The sequence below is a fragment of the Nelumbo lutea genome, chromosome 2 (genome assembly GCF_056320005.1).
Source record: "Nelumbo lutea isolate HS-2025 chromosome 2, American lotus-T2T, whole genome shotgun sequence".
NCBI classification, from domain to species: Eukaryota; Viridiplantae; Streptophyta; class Magnoliopsida; order Proteales; family Nelumbonaceae; genus Nelumbo; species Nelumbo lutea.
The window spans coordinates 51,679,273-51,700,100 of NC_142685.1; the positions used below are offsets into that span (position 1 = coordinate 51,679,273).

The window sequence follows — 20,828 nt, forward strand, 5'->3', positions numbered from 1 at the left end:
ATGTGACATGCATTAATGTAAGACCATTTGATAGGGGGAAACCGTTAAATACCACTAATTAAAAACAAGGTGTAGGATTAAATATCTGAGCTGCAAATGTTTCGAGTCCAATGTGCAACATTCACAGCTCAATGTACTCTCTAACTGGTCTAATATTAGTCGAGACTTGTGATAAGATCCTGCCCTCGTGGAGGGTTGGGGGGGCGGGGTATGCTGTGACTTGTGAGGTCGCTGCAAATAGCACGAGTAGATCCGGATCATCTTTAGGAAAAAGGGTGGGGATTATATTTCTCATCCTCAACCCCTTTTTTGAAATTAATCTCTGTTTTTGTTTTTATTTTCGTTTTTTGTTAATAACAAAAATTATGTTTTATCTCCGATTCACTCATAGACACAAATCCTTAAATTTTTTTAAAAGATAAATTTATTTAAAATAAATAAAAATTTTAAATATATTTTAATATATATATATATATATATATTATTGGGTCAAGATGGAAAATGGGAATCAAAGATCCTCGTCCCCATTCCCGCCCAGCAAAAGCAATCCCCATCCCAGATTCATAGAGTCGATGGGGTCGGGAAAGTCGAGTCTCGTCGATAGGAAAATTGCCGTGCCTAACCAGCTCCCTCTATGGCCATTTGTTCATAAAAAACAATACATTAAAAGAACCATTAATTGACAATTAACAGTTAGTAATTAAATTTTTTTGACGCCATCAGTTAACAATTAATAATTTATAATTTGATCATACCTCGAATCACTCGGTTAAATGGATTTAAATATCAATTAATTTATCAAAAAATGTTACATGCGATCGAGTTTCCAATACACGGATGGGATCATGGGATGGGCTTGGGCTGTGGATCGCCCATGCGAATTCGTTGGATGCAACGCTGACTGCAACATCACTTCACTACCATCTGCCATCAGAGTCCGAGTCGGTGCGTTGCAATTATACGGACGCCTGGCAGCTGGCACACGAGGGAGACGCGGGCAGAGAGGCTGCAGCGACAGGAGAACATGCAGCGGAGCAAACGAGACATAAGTCGGCGCATATAACTGCAAAAATCGAAGTGATTCCCCCTTCCTTTTTCTATTTAATTGATACGTGGCAAATTCAAAGCAACACACGCAGAAGATAAGCTATCCAAAAGAAAACCAACCCCTCGGGCCGATTTCTCACATCGCATATCTCAAAAATGAAAAATCCATCACTCCCTTATCCCACCCGATTCCGGAGTCCCGCCTTTTGGGCCGTCTTACAGTCGCTAGCCCTCTCTTTCGGATTGCGACTGTTTAGTGCCACGTGCCGTACACGAGTCAGTAGCTGCTACGTGTCCTGTCAATTCCGTAGCTGCGGAGATCTCCAAATCCTCATGTCGGAGAGGGTTTGAACCCGTTACCGTCAAGACCGAAGATATAATAATAATAATAATAATAATAAAAAGACTTAACAAGACATTCCGTCAAAGTAACCAAACACAACCCTTGTGGGTGACCGGTGAGGTCAGGTCAAGGACTGTGGTTAGTAATTGCTCTGCTTCAGTATTCCCTATTTCCTTGCTCACGTGCTACTGCTTTCCCTTACTCCGCTAATGGCTAATATATCGAAGCAGAGAAGCAAGCAAGCAATAGCAACCCTTTTCCAGCTTTTCCCGTCACTTCATCCAGCCAGGACTTTCGTTGCTTGACAGCCCATGTCTTACCCGTGGCTCATTCTTGCTCCTCACCGGTCCCCACACCGTACTCAGGTTATCTTTTTTAGTATTCCACGTTGCCTAATCAGTCTCCTCCTCATGCGCTTAGATTTACACGTGTCTTTTGCTTCTTTTTAAGACAGCTGTATAGTTCTTTGAGCGGATTTCTCCTCATGTTCGGTGTTCCATGTTTACTCTCTGGATTTGATTCCAAGGGCCCGGGCCCATGCCGAATCTCTTTCTCAAGATTTGATCCACCTCACCTCCCCGGTTTCTCTATAATGCTTCTTTATTTTGTAAAAATAAATAAACAAACATATCTAAAATTTTCTAGCAAGTGCACTTCCATCCGTTTCCTCGGATCTATTCCAAATCTTCTTTATCAATGAAAATGCCGGAAATACATTCACCCATCAAACCCCATCCGTGATTTTGATGAAAGAACATTTGATTAATTACCATTTGTATGATATTGGTTGATTGGTTATAATTTTTTCTACTATTATGTGTTTGCAGCATCGTAATTTATTCCATCCAGTTTGGTGGTATTTGAAAAAACTACCGATTTTTCATAAATCAGTGCGATTTGATGGTGTTTGAAAAAATATTGATTTTTCATAAATTAATTGATGAGGGCAGATTTGGCCATCCAATGAAATTGCGATACATGGCACCTCTTGACAATTAGGCAAACACCCAGGCAACAACTTACGGAGTTGGTGACTCACCCGGACATCGGTCTGGTTGGCCTGGCGTGGCCTGGTGCGACCTGCACGCGGCCTACGAGGCAAGGCGTGATCTGCGCGCGGCCTACGCCACTTGTGGGAAGCCTAAGCGGCCTGCGCGACCTAGCCGACCTGAATCAGCCTAGCACATGATCCGACCTAGCCGCCCATAAGACACCCACCGATGAACCACAACGGCTTACCCCGCGAGCTTGGTAGCTTACCAAGGAGCTCGATAGCTCACCAAAGAGCTCTCCAAGGGCCACCAAGGAGCCAGGCAGCTCGACAAAGCTCACCACAAGCAGCTCGACATAGCCCAAGGAGCTCAGCTCCCCCAGGCAGCTTGCCACTTGTAGGGTAGCTCAGTACAGAAGAGTAGTTTGGCGTATCACAGGAAGATCTCCTGCTTGGCAACCTGGCCCAGACACCGACCCACCGACCTAACAACCTGGCCCAGACACCGACCCGCCAACTGACGCAGGCGCCGCCCTGACAACCTGGCCTAGGCTCCGACCTGGCCGCCTGACACAAACGCCAGTCTGATGACCTCGAGGAGTTCACCACCGTACCCCGGTTCTGACGGGATGTGACGAGTCTTACTGTTTGGAGGCTTTTCACCCACCTAACCCATGAGGACTCCGATATATAAAGACCTCACCCCCCAAAGGGGAAGGGGATGGAAAAAATGGAGGTAATCCCTGCTCTCTAGCTCTCTCGTTTCTCCAATATCATCTTCAAAGCTCTCTACAATCTGAGTGCTAACTTAAGCGTCGGCGAGCCCCGTCGGGAAAATACCCCTGGGTCCTCTGATTCGGTTCTCGCAGGTCCCTCAGCTCCTGCTGCCTACAAAGAGGAGGAAAATATGGAGTTCTCGCAAGTCCCTCAGCCCCCACTACCTACAAAGGAAAGAAGACCACCTCATGCAGAGGGAAGTTGGGTTGCGTTGCACCAGGGAGCTCCACCATTCTCTAAGTCACAGGCCGCCTAGTATGGAGCTCGCCACCAGGTAGCTCTCCACCAAGGAGTTCGCCACCAGGCAGTTCACCACTAGGCAGTTCGCCACCAGGGAGCTCGCCACCGGGCAGCTCGCCACTAGGCAGTTCGCCCCCAGGCAGTTCTCCACCAGACAGTTCGCTACCAAGTAGCTCATCACCAAGGCATGTCGCCACCGGGTCAAATAACGAGGTACTTAGCCAAAAAATTTATACATCACAAAAAATGGAACATGACCAGAAATGGTTACATCAATTGGCGCTGTCTGTGGGAACACGCAGGGAGCTAACAAACTAAGTAACTCTACCAACCTTACTTCCAATTCAGATAATGCCTCATCAGTCCTCTCCGCAAGGTCCCCCCTACAAAGATGAGCTCTTCGTGGCTTCCGCGGGAGTTGGCGGCCAACAGACTACATAGACGCCTCTACTGGTCGAGCTTTCTAAGGCTCCCGTGTGAACTAGCGACCTAAAGTTAGTAGTGCTGCCTCCGAAGGTCGAGCTCCTAGTAGCTTCTTGTAGGAGAGGATGACCAGCATCACAAAGCTGATGCAACACAATCATAGCTTGACACCTCACAGGCAAAGCCTATGGGCCACTTTACTGCTTAAGACCCGGTCGCCTCTCCAGCACAGGCAAAGTCAAAAAAGAGTAGACTACGAGTCACTCCCAAGGCCTACGGGACACATTATTGCTTAAGACCCGGTCGCCTCTCCGGCACGGGCAAAGTAAAAAAAAAAGAGTAGACTACGAGTCACTCCCAAAGCCTACGGGCCACATTACTGCTTAAGACCTGGTCGCCTCTCCAACATGGGCAAAAGTCAAAGAAGAGTAGACTACGAGTCACTCCCAAAGCCTATAGGCTACACTATTGCTAAATATCCAGTCGCTTCCTCAGCAGGAGCAAAATCAACAAAAGTGAATTATAAGTTGCCCCAAGAGCCTAAGGGCTACACTACTGAACTGGCGAAGACCTCCTCACCTTACTAGCAGCTCGCCATATACAAGTGGATTCCAAAGCCTAAGGAATGGGATCAGCACTTACTAGCTCGTCGACTTACGGGCCAAAAGAAGAAATCTACTCCCTTCGCTGAGTTACACTCAGCTCGGGAGTGGGGGGCAATTGATGAGGGCAGATTTGGCCCTCCAGCGAAATTGAGACACGTGGCACCTCGTGACAACTAGGCAAACACCCAGGCAACAACTTACGAAGTTGGTGACCCATCCGGGCACCGGTCTGGCCGGCCTGGGGCGGCATGGCGCGACCTGCACACGGCCTACGGGCGGCCTGGCGTGACCTACGCGTGGCCTACGCGACCTGGCTGACCTGGATCAGCCTAGCACATGATCCGTCCTAGCCGCCCATAAGACGCCCACCGATGAACCACAACGGCTTACCCCACGAGCTCGGTAGCTCGCCAAGGAGCTCGGTAACTCACCAAAGAGCTCGCCAAGGAGCTAGGCAGCTCTCCAACGAGCCAGGCAGCTCGGCAACTCACCAAAGAGCTCGCCAAGGAGCTAGGCAGCTCTCCAACGAGCCAGGCAGCTCGGCAAAGCTCACCCCAAGCAGCGCAGCATAACCCAAGGAGCTCGGCATAGCACCCCCGGGCAGCTCGCCACCTGTAGGGTAGCTCAGTACAGAAGAGTAGTTTGGCGTATTGCAAGAAGATCTCCTGCTTGGCAACCTGGCCCAGACACCGACGCGTCGACTGACACAGGCACCGACTTGACAACCTGGCCCAGACATCGACCCGCCGACTGACACAGGCGCCAACCTAACAAACTGACCCAGGCACCGACCCAACGACTGACGTAGGCGCCGCCCTGACAATCTGGCCCAGGCGCCGACTTGGCCACTTGACACTTACGCCAGCCTGACGACCTCGAGGAGTTCACCACCGTACCCCAGTTCTAATGGGATGTGACGAGTCTTACCGTTCCACCTAACCCGCGAGGACTCCGGTATATAAAGACCTCACTCCCCAAAGGGGAAGGGGATGGAAAAAATGGAGTTAATCCCTGCTCTCTAGCCCTCTCGTTTCTCCAATATCATCTTCAAAGCTCTCTACAATCTGAGTGTTAACTTAAGCGTCAGAGAGCCCCCACTGGGAAAATACCCCCTGTTCCTCTGATTTAGTTCTCGCAAGTCCCTCAGCTCCTGCGCCTACAAAGAGGAGGAAAAGTTGGAGTTCTCGCAGGTCCCTCAGCTCCCACCGCCTACAAAGGAAAGAAGACGACCTCATGCGGAGGGCAGTCGGGTTGCGTTGCACCAGGGAGCTCCACCATTCTCTAAGTCACAGGCCGCCTAGTAGGGAGCTCGCCACCAGGTAGCTCTCCACCAGGGAGTTCGCCACCAGGGAGCTCGCCACCAGGCAGTTCACTACCAAGCAGTTCGCCACCAAGCAATTCGCCACCAGGGAGCTCGCCACCAGGCAGTTCGCCCCCAAGCAGTTCTCCACCAGGTAGTTCGCCTCCAAGTAGCTCATCACCAAAGCATGTCACCACCGGGTCAAATAACGGGATACTTTGCCAAAAAATTTATACATCACAAAAAATGGTATGTGACCAGAAACGGTTATATCAGCATTGATTCTAAAATCTTTAGCAATTTGGTTGATTGGTTTATTACTTTCTTATTTGTTATAAACCAGCAATTCAGTTAGAAATCGTTTATTCCACTTTACAAGGGGATTCCTATTATTTTTGAATAATGTGACATCCGACATAAACACAAAAATCAATGCTAATAATAACCAACCAAACTCATAACCAATTTCTCATAGTAATAATGGTTCTAAATAAGCAATTTTTCTGATTTATGAAAATTAGTGATCTAAAAAATTAATAATTTAGGTTGTATTTGATGCCGTTATATAGTTTTTCATGAAATATTTCGGGGTTCATCATGAAAAAGATGAATTGTCACGTTAAACAAGAGAATCACTTCAACTGAAACAATACATATGGGGACTGATAATTGTTATTTAGATTTATAGTGATATTTCTATTCGAACACCAATTTCTATTGAGCAGCCCCAAACTTTTCATGAAGGAGCATAATGATACCAAACCCAATCTTAATCTCAAAATAGGAAACCTCTCCATTTTATTGGCCTAAAGTGATAAAAAAGATCAAATCCAAATCACGATGAGCATTAGCATTTATAATCTTTATTTAAAGCAAATATGTTGATACACAAATAAGATACGTTTTTATTTCTAAAATCAGGATATGCTCCTTACGGATCACTCATCAGACTAACCTCACAGCACTTGGAACTCAACATTGGAAATACCTCCTGTACTCTACTCTATGTTGTCATTCATAGAGTGTGATAGATTTTCTCGGGAAACCTTCATTTATTGAAAGGTTACAAGGAAAAATTAAAACCGTCAATGGATCAGGTCCAGTCCAAGATAAGGTAGAATTGTCCCCATCTAATGAGACATTAAGACAACTATGAAAAACCCAGTCCCCAAACAAACCTGATAATTCTATAAAACTAAACCCATAACGAGGCTAATCGGGCTTCCAAATATATAAAATAGGGAGAATGACAATTTATCACATCCTAAGTATATGTTTGGCATCGATGCTGCAGTTGTACCATCGTTTCTCAAAAAATAATGTCTTTATTTTTGTTCGGAATCGTTATTGATAGGTAGGACGTTTCCTAGAACAACAACAATTTTTTTCTGTTTGGTACCATTGTTCCAGTAAACGTTTTCAGTACTGGTACCCATTATCCAAGGCCACATCACTGCCCTATTGGCAGTAATGAATTGCAACTCCAAGAAATGCCAAATTTGGCATTGCTCCAAGCCATAGCTTCCCGATTTCCGAGGCGTGGTTTGGAGCACGGTTTTTTATAGAAAAATGGTTCCAAACAAATGCCCATTTCTTGGAGCACGGTTTTTTCGATGTGGCATCGTTGCAATAGGAAACGACAACGATGCCAAACAGCCCCTAAGAATTCTTAGTCCTACAAATACATCCTAAAAATTCTTAGGGGGCGATCTTTTTCTAGATTTTGAGAGGGGGAAAGTTGGTCATTGGGATTTTGATTCCCATTGACCAAGAATCACATTTTTTTTTTCAGATTTATGTGGGGACTTGGGAAAGTTTATTTTCTTGGGTATCACTTACCCGGGTAAGCTTAATTTCCTGGAAAAGTTTATTTTCTGGGTAAGTGATACCCATCTCCTAAGTGGGTAAATAACTTTCCCACCAGGGATGTAATTGCTAAGACTTGAATGGGACAAAAATACCCCTTTTAATAATGGATTCTTATGGCTAAATTGGCCATTGCTTTATTTACATGGGAAATAAAAGAACATTGGTAAATGCACTTACCTGGGTAAATCTTTCGTAGGAAAGTAACTTACCGAAAAGCGAACGAGGCCTTAGTCCTACAATACAGTTGGGGTAAGTGCCAATTCGGAATAAATGCTAATATACGAGTAGATATTATTGTTTTAAGGTGGGGTTGTTTGTCATTTTGAATTGTGTAGAGTTGCAATGGAATTCAGAATTCTGCAATGTAGTACAATATACTTATCCATACATAATAATATCACATAAATTTTCCTATATACAATATCATATAAAATAATAAATATGTTTATATCTTAATAACATTTTTTATCTTGTAATGCTATGGCACATGTGCTCGCAAAAAACGGTATACAAGAGTCTGGGTTGTTTATCCATGATATGCCAGAATGGATTCAAAATCTGGCCAACCAAGACTTAAATAGACATTAACATTTGTTTAGTTTGTGTATTTTGAGACTTTATTAATGAATTATCTTGCTATCTTTCTATAAAAAAACATTTTTTTAAGAAAAATTGTCTTTTATACTATCTTTAAAATGTACCCTTGAGGCGCATAAAGTATACCTAATATTACAAGAAAACTGTGAGACTTTTGTAAGTGGGAAAACAAAATAGTTCCAACCAAATTACAATTAGGAAACTAAGGCCATGTTTGGCTGTGTTTAAAAATAAGTGTTTATTTGGGCCATTAAGCACTTATTGGTATTTGGGAAATAAACCCAAAATAAGTGCTTATTTTAAAAATAAGGGTTTATTTTTTAGCCCAATTTTCTAGCTTTTATAGGTGATTTACAATAAGCACATGTTCAATTTTTTGCTTTCAAAATTATCCCTATTTAAATTTTAAAATACCACTTAAAATTATCCCTATTTGAATTTTATAAAACTACGTATATGAAAGCACTTTTAAGAAAATACTTTTATGAAAGAATTTTACAAAAGCACTTTTAAGAAAGTACCCTTACAAAATCACTTTTGTGAAACTACTTTTGTAAAAATGATTTTCATAAAAATATTTTTATAAAAGTTCTTTCATAAAAGTAATTTCATAAAAGCATTTTAAGAAAAATAATTTATTAAAAGTGCTTTCAAAGGTTATATTTTGAAATTTTGAAAGAAAATAAAGAACAAAATAGTCACAAATGCTTATTTAAGTGCTTATTAATGAAAAGTACTACCAAATGCCCAATATAAAATAAGTGTTTATACAAAAATAAATAAATGCTTAAAAAAAATTGAGTGTCAAATGTAAATAGGTACTTATTCGAATAAGCACTTATTTTTAACTTAATCACTACCAAACATTGCCTAAACTCAAAACCAAAATCGATATAATTAACTCATGCTAGCTTGATCTATTAGATGGACCCAATGCATTGACAACTTTAGGCATAAATGCATTTTTATAAGTATGAAATCTTGTTTTTATGTTCCATGTTTCTTTCTCCCCCTCTTTTTTGTCTTTTTAATATAATACTTTTCTGAAGACTACCATGCATTACGGAATGAGAGAGAGAGTATGAACTAACATTTAAGCTCAGTTTGGATAGTACATTACAATTACATACAAAATAAAAGGTTTTGCGCTCTACATATTTATATTTGTATTCCTTCTCGACTAAGCAACACACACGACCTTAGGAAGATAAGTCAAGGACCTCGGAGACTGGCAAGTTCTTCCCGACCCAGGCTGACATAGATTGAATAGTGAGTGGGACTTCTGGGGTACTGAGCTACTGACCTATATGGCATAATGCCGTTATCCGGAACGACACACTTATCGGCTCTGAGCCAAGTGGTGTCACGTCACATACCTGGTCCATGTATCTCTGGTTCGTGTATGATTTGGGAAGTATGGATATGAATCACCGCCAACATGGAAGAAACGTGCTCTGAATATAATTGTCGATAATGCCAACCATGCCTGGGTATCTCGGGCACAAAACATGGACCTTGACGTCTATAAAAGGACTTCACTATTCCACTAGAAGGTATGCACAATAAGTGCAATCAATTCTCTTTCATTTTTCTCAAGCTCTCTGCTATCGAACACTCACTTTGCTAACTTAAACATCAAAGTGCCCAGCCCAGATTTATCCTCCTGAGTACTCTGATGAGTCTGATCTTCCGATCTTCTTGTAGTTCAATGAACTAGCCTCATTAACCTATTCATCTAAACTATCCTCCAATAGAGTCTTGTGATTTTGTGTTACATGAAAACTTAATTTAGTAAAACTGCAAAAGAGAGTGATAATCTCGGCTCGCCAAAGTAGTACAAAGCTCAAGCTCGGTTCAAGCTAGAACCTTGAGTTTGAGATCGGATCGAGTCAAGAACTTGTAAGTTCGAGCTTGATTTGAGAAAAAATATTTTAAAAAATAAAAATTATAATAATTAAGAATTATAATATTTTGATTATATATATTTTTTATAAGTTTATATATATATATATATATATATATATATATATATATATATATATATATATATATATATTTGAGCTTGACTCGTTTATTGATCAAACCTAATAGTTGGATTCAAATTTGATTCAAAATTTGATTGTAATCGAACGGATCCGACCTCGAATAGCTCATGAAGAACTCGGCATTACTGAAATGAGCAACAAACCGAATTTAAAAAGGCTAAATATGGTTATAAAACCCAAAGTATATTTTATTTTATTTTAAAAATCAAGATGATTTCAAATCATTGCTAGGGACTATTCATGTAACGAGTTTTCAATGATTCAGACCTTAAACATTACCAATATCAGAATCAGCAACCACTTTAGATGTTCGTGGAGAAAGTTGCTGGCAAATCAAAAGCAGTGGGTCGGGCACGATACAAAGTCTTAATTGAATGAGATTTCTCTTGTCTAAAGGAGCAATTAAGGAGACTAGTGGTGCAAATAAGGTTCAAGGTCATAGCAGACATTCTAATTTGGTGTATCTTCAATGCTTTTTATATATGGTTGCCCATGGACAAACTTTATATCCATCCCTTCCTCGAGTTCGGCTTACATCTGGTAATGCCCGTTCGAACGGCCTTTACGGCCTTATACCGAAAATATCTCCCTATTCATCTATTTTATTTTATGCAAAGATATTTTTTATGCCAGAAGCTGATCTCCCCTTCCTCACCCACAGCCACAGGCTTGAAAGTAACAAGCAAAACATGGTTTCGAAAACTAGATTAGATTGGATTGGATGATCGGACGGTTGACACAGGAAACAGTCAGATAATCGTTTCTGTTTCACCCTAAAACAGTTTTTGACAGAAATATTTTGAATTTGGTTAGTGATTCGTCGAACTGGGTGGTTGAATTAATCTGTCGACTCAAACAACAAATTTTTGTCATCTTTTATTTTATTTTTTTTAAGTCAAAACGAACCATCCGTTCGAATTGGATGATCAGGCCGTTTAACCTAGGAATCGGTTCCCAAAACGATTCCGTGTCCGATCCAATTTTTTAAAACCTTGCAAAAGCACAACACAACAGCTCTATCACCATGTAATTTGTTTAACATTATTTAGAAGACATGTGATGAAAATGGCAAATCTCCCAACCCATGATAGAAGTGGGCTCATCCTATTTCTCACTCTAGATTTTTTCGAAAAAAAAAAAAAAAAAAGGAGTATTACCGTAATTTACGCTTTGTTTCTACTGTGCAGTTCTCTCTCTTTTTACGCAATTTTCCTTCAAAGCACATTATCAAAATGGCTACCGTGCTACAAGTTGTCAACCGTTGGTTGAGAATCGTTTAGTAGCTGTTGTGTATTGCTCTATTCTGGACGGAAATTTCATCTCAGATCTGGCTGGGAAAAGAAAATTTACGAGAAAGAGCAGGGTACACGTGAGCGGGTTTGATCCCGCATCTTCGTACTCGGAGGGACGCCGCCGAGCGCTGAGTGACGATTTCAGTTATTGGGTGCTAGCGAGTTCGGATCAGCTGACAAAAGCACAATGCTGGATAGAGTTATCTAGCTGCACGTCTAGGATATCTCATATCGGTGACCACCATACAACCGATGTTTCAGATGTGCGGCTGGAAGTATGTGCCCAGTAAAGTGCTATGGTCCGCTTATGCGGACACGCTCCAAAAGCAGTCTAAGCTACGCACGAGATTTCTCTACTCAAAGCCACGTCACGGTGGACACGTGTTGGAAAAAAGCAGACGTCCGACCCGCAGATATTCTGCATAGCGTCAAAGACAAGGACATGTGGGTCCATACGTGTCAAAACCTGTCACCATTACGTAGAAGCTTTTAATTGGATAGCAGGAGAAGAATAATTAATTTGCTTGGCAATCTAGTATTTAGGGATTTGGCCAAGTGTCGAGATCTCTCTCATCAAATAAGACTAAACATAAATCAACAGGGGAAATTAAGTAGGAAATCGAAAAAAAAAAAGCGAATACCAGGAGAAGTCACATAGAACCACATGCGTGTCAGAAAAGAAAGGTCTTCGGTTATCGTGTTGGGAGCTTATAGGGCCACGTTTACTGTAAACAAAAGAGATCTTACACGTGTTGGGCTATCAGGTTGGAGAGAGAAAACTGTTGCTGCGATGGACGGCCGAGATGCGCTCTTGTACGCATTAGAAGAACTACGTCAGACCAACTGTACCTGTCGGAGGCTACCCGTGACGTTGACGGGCAGCTGCCCGTGGTATTATGGCCCAGGGAGAAGGCTCAAGGCTCCCCTCTGTTGTAAGGAAGGCCCCTGTAAAAAGGCAACCTTGGAGGTAGTTTTAACGGGTACTTTGGAGCACGGAGGAGAGATCTCCGATATCTCTATTCTCGCCTCCATTGCACAAAATTGTTGTTCTTCTATTCTTAGAGGGTCAAAGCTAAGCTTTGGAAGAACTGCCTTGTCTGGGGATTTTTTTTTTTAAGTTTCAGCGGGAGGAACTAAGAGAGCTGCTTCTGGCTTCGATTCTTCTGTGATGTTTTAGGGGTTCTTGGTTCTGCTGTTTCAAGGTCAGATTAACATTTGTAATGGCGGAAATATGTTGTGGAGTTGTCAGTAAAAGCGAAACGGCGGCGCCGTGCGAGCCGAGCTCCCGAGCTGCCAGGCGCCGGAGGATGGAGATCCGGCGGTTTAAGTTTGTTGCTGGAGTTTCCATACCACAGGAAAATTGCCGGAAACGGCCGAGATTGGGTGTTTATGGGGCTTTGTCGCCGCGGGATTGCGAAAACGCAGTTGAGAACTGTGGCATGAACGGAGTGCGCGAGAGTTTGGTCGCGTCGGATGACGAGTCAGATACGAATTCTAACTCCAATTCAGAACATTTGTCGGTTCAGGAAATCTCGGGACCGAGTGGACCTCCGGCTCCTGTTTTGGTTGAGCCGTTGGTGCTAGACCAACGTCCGAAGTTCGGTATGACATCTGTCTGCGGCCGTAGAAGGGACATGGAAGATGCGGTTGCAATTCATCCGTCATTTTGCCGGCAAGATGGTCATATTACGGCGGAATTACATTTTTTCGGCGTGTACGACGGCCACGGATGCTCCCATGTAATAATTTGATTCCTTGTTTATTTGTGAACAGATGATCTTCCTTCTTCTCCATCTTTCTATCCGTTCCTTGTCTTTTAGAGATTAGAGCTGACGTTAATGTCGACTCCTGCCTGTTTTCTTAGGTGGCCAAGTCTTGTAAAGATCGGCTGCATGTGCTGGTGAAGGAAGAGTTTGAAAACGGCAAGGCGTCTAGAGAGTGGAAAGAGACGATGGAGCGAAGCTTCTCTCGAATGGACAAGGAGGTGCTAGTAGGGAATGAAGGACTATCGTGTCCGAGTCCGAACTGTCGATGCGAGCTTCAGACGCCGCAGTGCGATGCAGTTGGATCAACGGCTGTTGTTGCCGTAATCACGCCGGAAAAGATTGTAGTCTCCAACTGCGGCGACTCCCGCGCCGTACTATGCCGCAATGGCAAGGCTGTTCCTCTCTCGTCTGATCATAAGGTAAGATTCCTGTGAAATTAAACGTCCATTTCGTTTGATTGAACTGGAAGCACGGTCTCGGAAGAAATAAGAACTCTTTTACGGTTTCTTTCCATTTTTTTTGTTATAGTTTTTCGAGAACCCATCTCCCTTCGGTGCCTTAGATCTGATAATTCGGTCGTTTCAGCCTTTCAGGTTCTCCTACCGGTCCCGGAACATTTTAGATTGTTTTTTAATTTTTTTTAAAACAGTATAAACTCTGAACTAAAGTGTTCTTTCTCGGGTATTTTCCGCTAAAGTTTAAAATAGGAATCGGATGGATGGTCCGTTGGTTTGATTCAAGTTCAACGAACGCGATCATCTTATCTTCTCCGCGAGAGAAAACTGCCCATGTGCCTGTTTCTGTTTGCCTCAGGAACTAGGCTTTAACAAAGGGAATCATCTTGATCTGATGGTCTCCATCCTGATCTGACGGCAGAGGTAGTTACGAGTTACGACGTCGTTTTGGCCGTCCGTTTTCTCTGACAAGAAACCACTGGTACCATGTGTCGTCAACCGTCGGATGGCCTAGGATCCACCGTCTGTCGTCGATTTATTGTCATTCGGTCCTTTGTTCTTTGTAAATTCACGGACTTGCCTCTGGCTAGCGGGGACTAAAATTGTTTTATTTTTCTGTTTTTTTTTTCCTATCTGTGGTACACAGCCGGATCGACCGGATGAACTAATTCGAATACAAGCAGCTGGAGGGCGTGTAATATATTGGGACGGTCCACGAGTCCTTGGAGTTCTAGCCATGTCTAGGGCCATCGGTAAGCCATTTTGAAGATTTCGTAGCGTAGCTCTTTCATGCTTCTCTATTCTGTAAATTGCGACCTTACGATGGTCGATTTGTCTACTGTTTTGTGTGGTATGCAGGGGACAATTACTTGAAGCCTTACGTGATATCGGATCCGGAGGTGACGGTAACGGATCGGACGGATGAAGATGACTGCCTAATACTGGCTAGCGACGGCCTGTGGGACGTGGTGTCGAACGAAACAGCATGCAGCATCGCTCGCATGTGCCTGCGCGGGCAGCCACTGCCGCCTCCGGTGTCTCCGGGGAACGACATGAGTGACGGGGATTCCGGAGAGAGTTCCGACAAGGCGTGTTCCGACGCGTCGATGTTGCTCACCAAGCTGGCCCTGGCTAGGCATACTACGGACAATGTGAGCGTGGTCGTAATTAATCTGAGGCGCGACACGTAGCAGTAATACGTAACTTTGGGAATGTGATTATTTTTTGTTTCTTTGGGTGGGCTTTTCTTTTTTCTTTTTATCGTTTTACCGTTTTCCTGTTTAAATTTTACTAGTGTTTTTTTCCCTCTCCCTTTTTTTTTTTTTTGGGGGGGGGGGGGGGGGGGGGTGGTGGTGTTTCCCCTCGAGTTGAACCTTTTTCAAGGGGGGATTAATTGCTGGGTTGATGAGAAAAAGGGAAGAGGCTGTTTGGAGGAACAGAAGGGTAAAAGAAAAGATACCGAAAAACAGTAGTGGCTAGTAGGTGATAATTTGATGGTCAAATTCATGTGTGTTGTGATTCCAGCTCTTCTCGCTGGTTCTTTAAAAGGTCTTTGTTTTACAGCAAGTAAATAAATATAATTTTTACTCCAGTATCGTACTTTCATGTATGCTTGACATCAAACGGCGAATGACTCCATGATCGATCAAACTAAAAAACAGACGTCGTGAACTATGAATCTATTCTATACGCATAGTGGGGATGGCAATTTAAAGAGGGGTGCGACTCGGTTGGCCGGAGTTATCATTTTACACTGCTTACGGTTTGGGCCTTCCCACCACGCTTATTCAAAATTTTCATAAAATCACTGGCCTAAGCCCACAAATTTTGACAAAAGCTGAAAGTGTCCTTAATAACTCCCCTATTTTAGGCCCGGTAAGTTATTTATCTAGAAAAATAAGATAACGACTTTTTTAGTTATAAAAGGTTATTATAGGAATAATAATGTTTCTTTAAAATGTTGACAATTTTCTCCAGATAAAACAAGCTAAACGAATTCTCCTTTAAAATTTCAATATGAACCAATCAAAAGTTAAGGATGGCTAATGAAACATTCAGTGGACTAGTTGATTCCATTCCTTTTTGACTTACATATTATTGTTGTAAATTTGTAATGATATGCAAATTTGTAATAATATATGATCCTTTTCAAGCTGTATATTGTTTAAGGTATATATGAATTTGTGTATTGTGTTAAACTTAAAAGTATTTTGTATTTTATGTAAAAAAAATTAGTTTTAATGTTCGTTTATGTTATTTTTTATATTAATTACATATAATAAAAAATTTAGATATTAATTTTGGACTGACCTGCCAACTCATTCATCCTCAAATGCGGGATAATAAGGTTAGGGAGGATTTTGCGCTGTAGGCATGTAGGCATTGGGGACAGCAAGCATTGAAAGGTTTTTGGAGATAGAGGGTTTAGAATTTACAAAACACTCTTTAAGTTGTCATCGCTACATGAAGTTTTATCAAGGGAAAATTCTCGATTAATATTCTGTATTTTGGGTATAGTGTCATTTTAGTCTTTGAACTTTAAAATGCGATAATTCAAAACCTGAACTTTAGAAACGTGATAATCTAATACCTGTGGTTAATTAGCTATTAATTTTAAGTGACATTTTAAAAAGATATAAATGCCTTTCGAATATTATCTAATTTTCTTTATCAATTATACATTGACTAAAAAAATTTAATAGTCTCAAATGCTTGTTTCTTCTATTCAATAAAGTTGGGGTCACCAAAATGCCCACCAAAGTTCAAAGTATTAACACAGGTCGATATGCCGGTAGGGCGTATCAGCCTAAATCGGTATTTTTTTATGTTATATTTATTTATTTTTAAAGTCGGTTTAAGTCCTGGCTACCCTTTGAACCATGGCCTGACCTGATACAACCCCTGTAAGGGTGTATGGGAAGCCATCGGCACGATACGTATCGGCCAATATGTATCGATACTTTGAACTTTGATGCCCACTCAAACACAACCCTAACTTTCTCAAATGGAAGAAGCAATGATTTAGGACTTTTATACGTATCAATACTTTGAACCTTGATGCCCACTCAAACGCAACCCTAACTTTCTTAAATTTAAGAATTTTAATTTTTTGTCAATATTTAAATAGTTGATAAAGAAAATTAAATGATACTCCAATGATATGTCAATTAACAGTAAGTCAACTGCTGATTAAAAGCAAATACTGAATTGTCGTATTTTAAAATTTAAGGACCAAAGTGACTTTTTCCCTTTTATTAATTGCCACCTAGCCTATAATTAGGACCCCAAACGGGATTTTCTACAATGCTTCACTGACCCCAAGTAAAACAACAATGCTAACTGATGGTAGCTTTAATTGGTTGGATCTGACACATTGTAGCATAGATCTGTGATCAAATCCCACAGCCAGGAGGGTTGGGTAAGGAGAAGCGGTTATGTAGGCAGAAGAAATAAAAATAGTAATAGTAAAACAAATAACTATCCAATTGGATTATCCAACGGTGGATCTTGATGTTCGAAACATGATGGACAGGACAAAAGGCAATTTATGGAGATCACATCTGCGCCCCACAGAGGGCACCTCACATACATATCTCGGCGTACATTGAAAATATATTTCAAAGTTGTCAGTGGCAAATGTTTCTAATACACCATCGGGGTATGCTGTGAGGCGTTTGTAGGGGGTAGATGTAAATTCCAATTTATGGCTTATGGAGTTTGTGTTGTGAATTACGGTTACCTACTTCCCTGTTAGGCATCTTCATTTTATAGCTTCTAACCACCTTTGTTCTGGTAACAAGTAAATATCCCTCAAGCTCAACAATATGCATTACCACATCTTGTCTCTACCATTTGTCCTCATTTCTTTATCAAGTCATTTGCCACGTGGTGCAACTGTGCTAAGAGAGAGGTACATGTGGGCCCCTTAGGGCGAGGGGGTGAAGCAATCACAATCAGGTTGCCCTTGCTTATTCCCAAGCAAAGAAGGCAAATCCAAATAAGTAGGAAGATGACCCTTGAATTTGTTTTTCTTCTATTTTTTAAATTGTGGAATTAAGGTGTAGTTTCCATCCATTGTTTTCTTCTTTCCGAATTCATCCATTCATGATATGTGTGGAGGAAAAAAGCGAGCACCCACAGAGCCACTGAGAGTCACACCAAGGACCCAACCCAAGTGCGGGTGTCGCATCAGAGATCTAGAATGGGGTCTATATGTTTGATTCAGCAATATAATGTGATCCCCACCATATTTTTCTTGCTTGCTCCTTCCTGGTTTGGACACAATTCTTTTAACACAGAGAAAAAGCAAAGCAATTACTTGGTTTATTCTCCACCACCCAATAAAATGGAATGCATATTGTTTGTTATTCTTTTAATGATCGATCTAATAAAAAGAAAAAAAAAATGGAAAACAAAAACAGTAATAACAGTAATAATAATAAGAAATAGAAGAAAGTAGAGACGATTTTGAATGGGGTTTGCAGCTTTAGTGGCTATGCTTTTGTTTTTAAGGAAATGAAGGGGATTGCCTTGATGATCAGATTGTTCTTCAGGCTACAGACAGCTTGATAACCAGGAATTAATTAAGAAGATGATCTGAGAATTTGATCTTCTTAGTTAGAAGGTGGTGTTCTTCACTTGCAACTACTTGCTACGATCGATCATATACTTATCTAGGGATCCAGGGGCTTATTTCAATATTAATTATCACTTGTCTAAGGATTTATGTTCCCATTCCCAATCCCAGCTTTGGGTTATGGAATTTGGGGATTGGAGAACCAAAGGTTCCAGGATTAGCACCAACTTATTACAACTGCAACTTTTAATAATATTCGTTTGAACTATGTGGATGATTTGAGTTAATCTTCCTTTTCATGGACAGATTCAATGAAAAGATGCTTTCATGTATCAATGGATCAATGAGTATTTTATTCTATATTATATTTCTTGAGAATAAATAATCAAAAGTAGAATTGTGTGTGTGTATATATTCAAATGAGAAATTGATTTTCAAGGTTCTCCAAACAAAATACAACCATTCAAAGTACTATAGCACGGTTAGCAGTAGATCTCTAGCAACAGCATCTAATTTGAACTTAATTTGAGGGAGATGGTAACAAACAAGGGTCATGAAATAGAGACAGTTAAGATGGGCTCAATTCACACTTATTGAAGCCATGTGAAAAAACAAAAATAGAGATAGAGATAAAAAAACAAAAAACAAAAATAGTCACTTATTGAAGCCATGTGAATAGGATGTTTCATGAGTCATGACTATGATGGTTTTACGTCACTTAGATGATGTAAGGATTTCCATGATTTGGTATCATTGTACAATTGAACCTTCAATTTGTGGGATAATGTGAGTTTTTGTTGAATTAAGATATGCATATTGTTTCAGCATTTTTAATCAAACCAATAAGGCTTGTTGGGTTTAGCAGCGCACTATAATTCTATTTGGTTAATTATTGTAACTCCTTCACAACACTTGGTCCCAGTTTCCTCAGCAACTCTAAATTTCCAAGTATCAGATTGAGAAAGAAAATGATGAAAAGTATTGACTAATTCTCCATAAATACAAGAAAGAATTTCTTTGCAGCTTCACCAAAGCTGACATGAAGAGGTCCCTTTGCCAGCGGAACGATTCAAGTTTGTTTTCTAAACGAGAACATCACATTAGCCATAATGTGGGGTATCCTTATCAGCTGCAGACCAATCAAATATGACTACATCACCTATGTCTTTACAAAAGAAAAAAATGGTCCAAGTACAAAACTTTTCAGAGATAAAGGAGGAGTGATCCCATCACTAACCGTGAATGTGAATCAGACCATTTCCTCTTTTTCTAATAACGGCAAAAGTTTTTTCCACTTAATGATAGAACAGGAAGGTTGATTAATTTAACTTTAAACAGAAGCAGCAATACCTGAAGAAGGTGCCTTGTGTTGCAGCCTTCAGTTGTCATAGCGTCAAAATTTGAAGAAACAACCAACAAAACTACAAACTTGTTTTATTCTAACAAAGGTAATATAGAATAACTTTTTTTGGGTTCTACAAGAACCAAACATCTGCTTCTCAGTTGATTCATGGAGGCTAGCCGTTACTTTGTTGCTTTTTGTTTTGGCACAAAATCTGAACAAGGATGTGTAATCTCAAAATGCCAAATCAAAAGAAAAGAGTTCATGAAAAGAAATCCAAGTTGCAATATCAATCTGGGCAAGGATTTTCCTTTTTAATATTTCTGCAGGTAAAAATTAACCTACCAAAGTTACCTTTCCATTTTTTAAGTGTAGCATATATACTGAGATCATAGAGTTGATTAATCTCATTAGATTGCAAGAAAGGAGACAAAACAATATACCTTACAATGGAATCCCTTCAACATTACAATTTAGGAGTTACGTGAAGGTGACGCTCATACTTTTTAGTTTTTAACGTTATAATGGACAGGGCAACTTCATCGTTCAATCTTTATGTTCTTTATTTTCTGGATCTTAAAGGTAGTGATGATACACAATCTAATCGCTCTTTCGTGTCTTCTGATTAAATTCGAACAGGGGTCCGACCTAACAGGGCTGAACTGTATTGCAGAGCTGTTATCTTAGTGTCCGAGCTGAAAGCGAGCTGCAAGGAAAGATGGATGAGAGTGCTCGGATAGGTTTTATTCAGGAGAACACTCCGATGCTTCAATCAGAAACATAGTATAGGAATCTCTTGAGAGTGTAAGAGAGCTAGAGTATATTAGTGTGCATACCTTTCTAGGTGGATTTGAGGTCCTTTTATAGCTTATCTAGGGTTTAGGTGCCTTGGGCAACGTCTCTCAGCCTTCGGTGAAGCTGTTTCCACAATATAAGGTGCATTACTGTATCAGTTGCTAGATTCGCATGGCGGTTACAGGTCTCTCACGGGACTTGCCGTGTGCGGTTCGGCGAGCTGCTCCCATGGTCGCAATAACAGTGCCCTCGAGGGGGAGGCACATGAAACGGTTTGGATGAGCTCGCATTGTCGTTTGCTTCAAGCTCACCCTAGTTCGGCCGCCTTCGTGATAATTTGTGCGAGGTGGTCTAGGTTAACCTAT

General features: G+C 41.2%; 1 protein-coding gene across 1 annotated transcript; it reads left to right on the forward strand.

Moving 5' to 3' along the window:
- The first annotated feature begins 12,380 nt into the window (after positions 1 to 12,380).
- Positions 12,381 to 15,341, forward strand: LOC148870646 (protein phosphatase 2C 37-like). Its single transcript, XM_088971240.1, has 4 exons — positions 12,381 to 13,268; positions 13,394 to 13,714; positions 14,397 to 14,502; positions 14,609 to 15,341. The coding sequence occupies exons 1-4, from the start codon at positions 12,750 to 12,752 to the stop codon at positions 14,938 to 14,940; spliced, it is 1,278 nt and encodes a 425-aa protein (XP_088827366.1). The 5' UTR covers positions 12,381 to 12,749; the 3' UTR covers positions 14,941 to 15,341.
- The last annotated feature ends 5,487 nt before the right edge of the window (positions 15,342 to 20,828 follow it).

Coding starts and splice junctions, on each gene's coding strand:
- LOC148870646 (XM_088971240.1), top strand. CDS start 12,750: ATGGCGGAAATATGTTGTGGAGTTGTCAGTAAAAGCGAAACGGCGGCG. Junction 13,269..13,393: donor ACGGCCACGGATGCTCCCAT/GTAATAATTTGA, acceptor CTGTTTTCTTAG/GTGGCCAAGTCTTGTAAAGA. Junction 13,715..14,396: donor CTCTCTCGTCTGATCATAAG/GTAAGATTCCTG, acceptor TGTGGTACACAG/CCGGATCGACCGGATGAACT.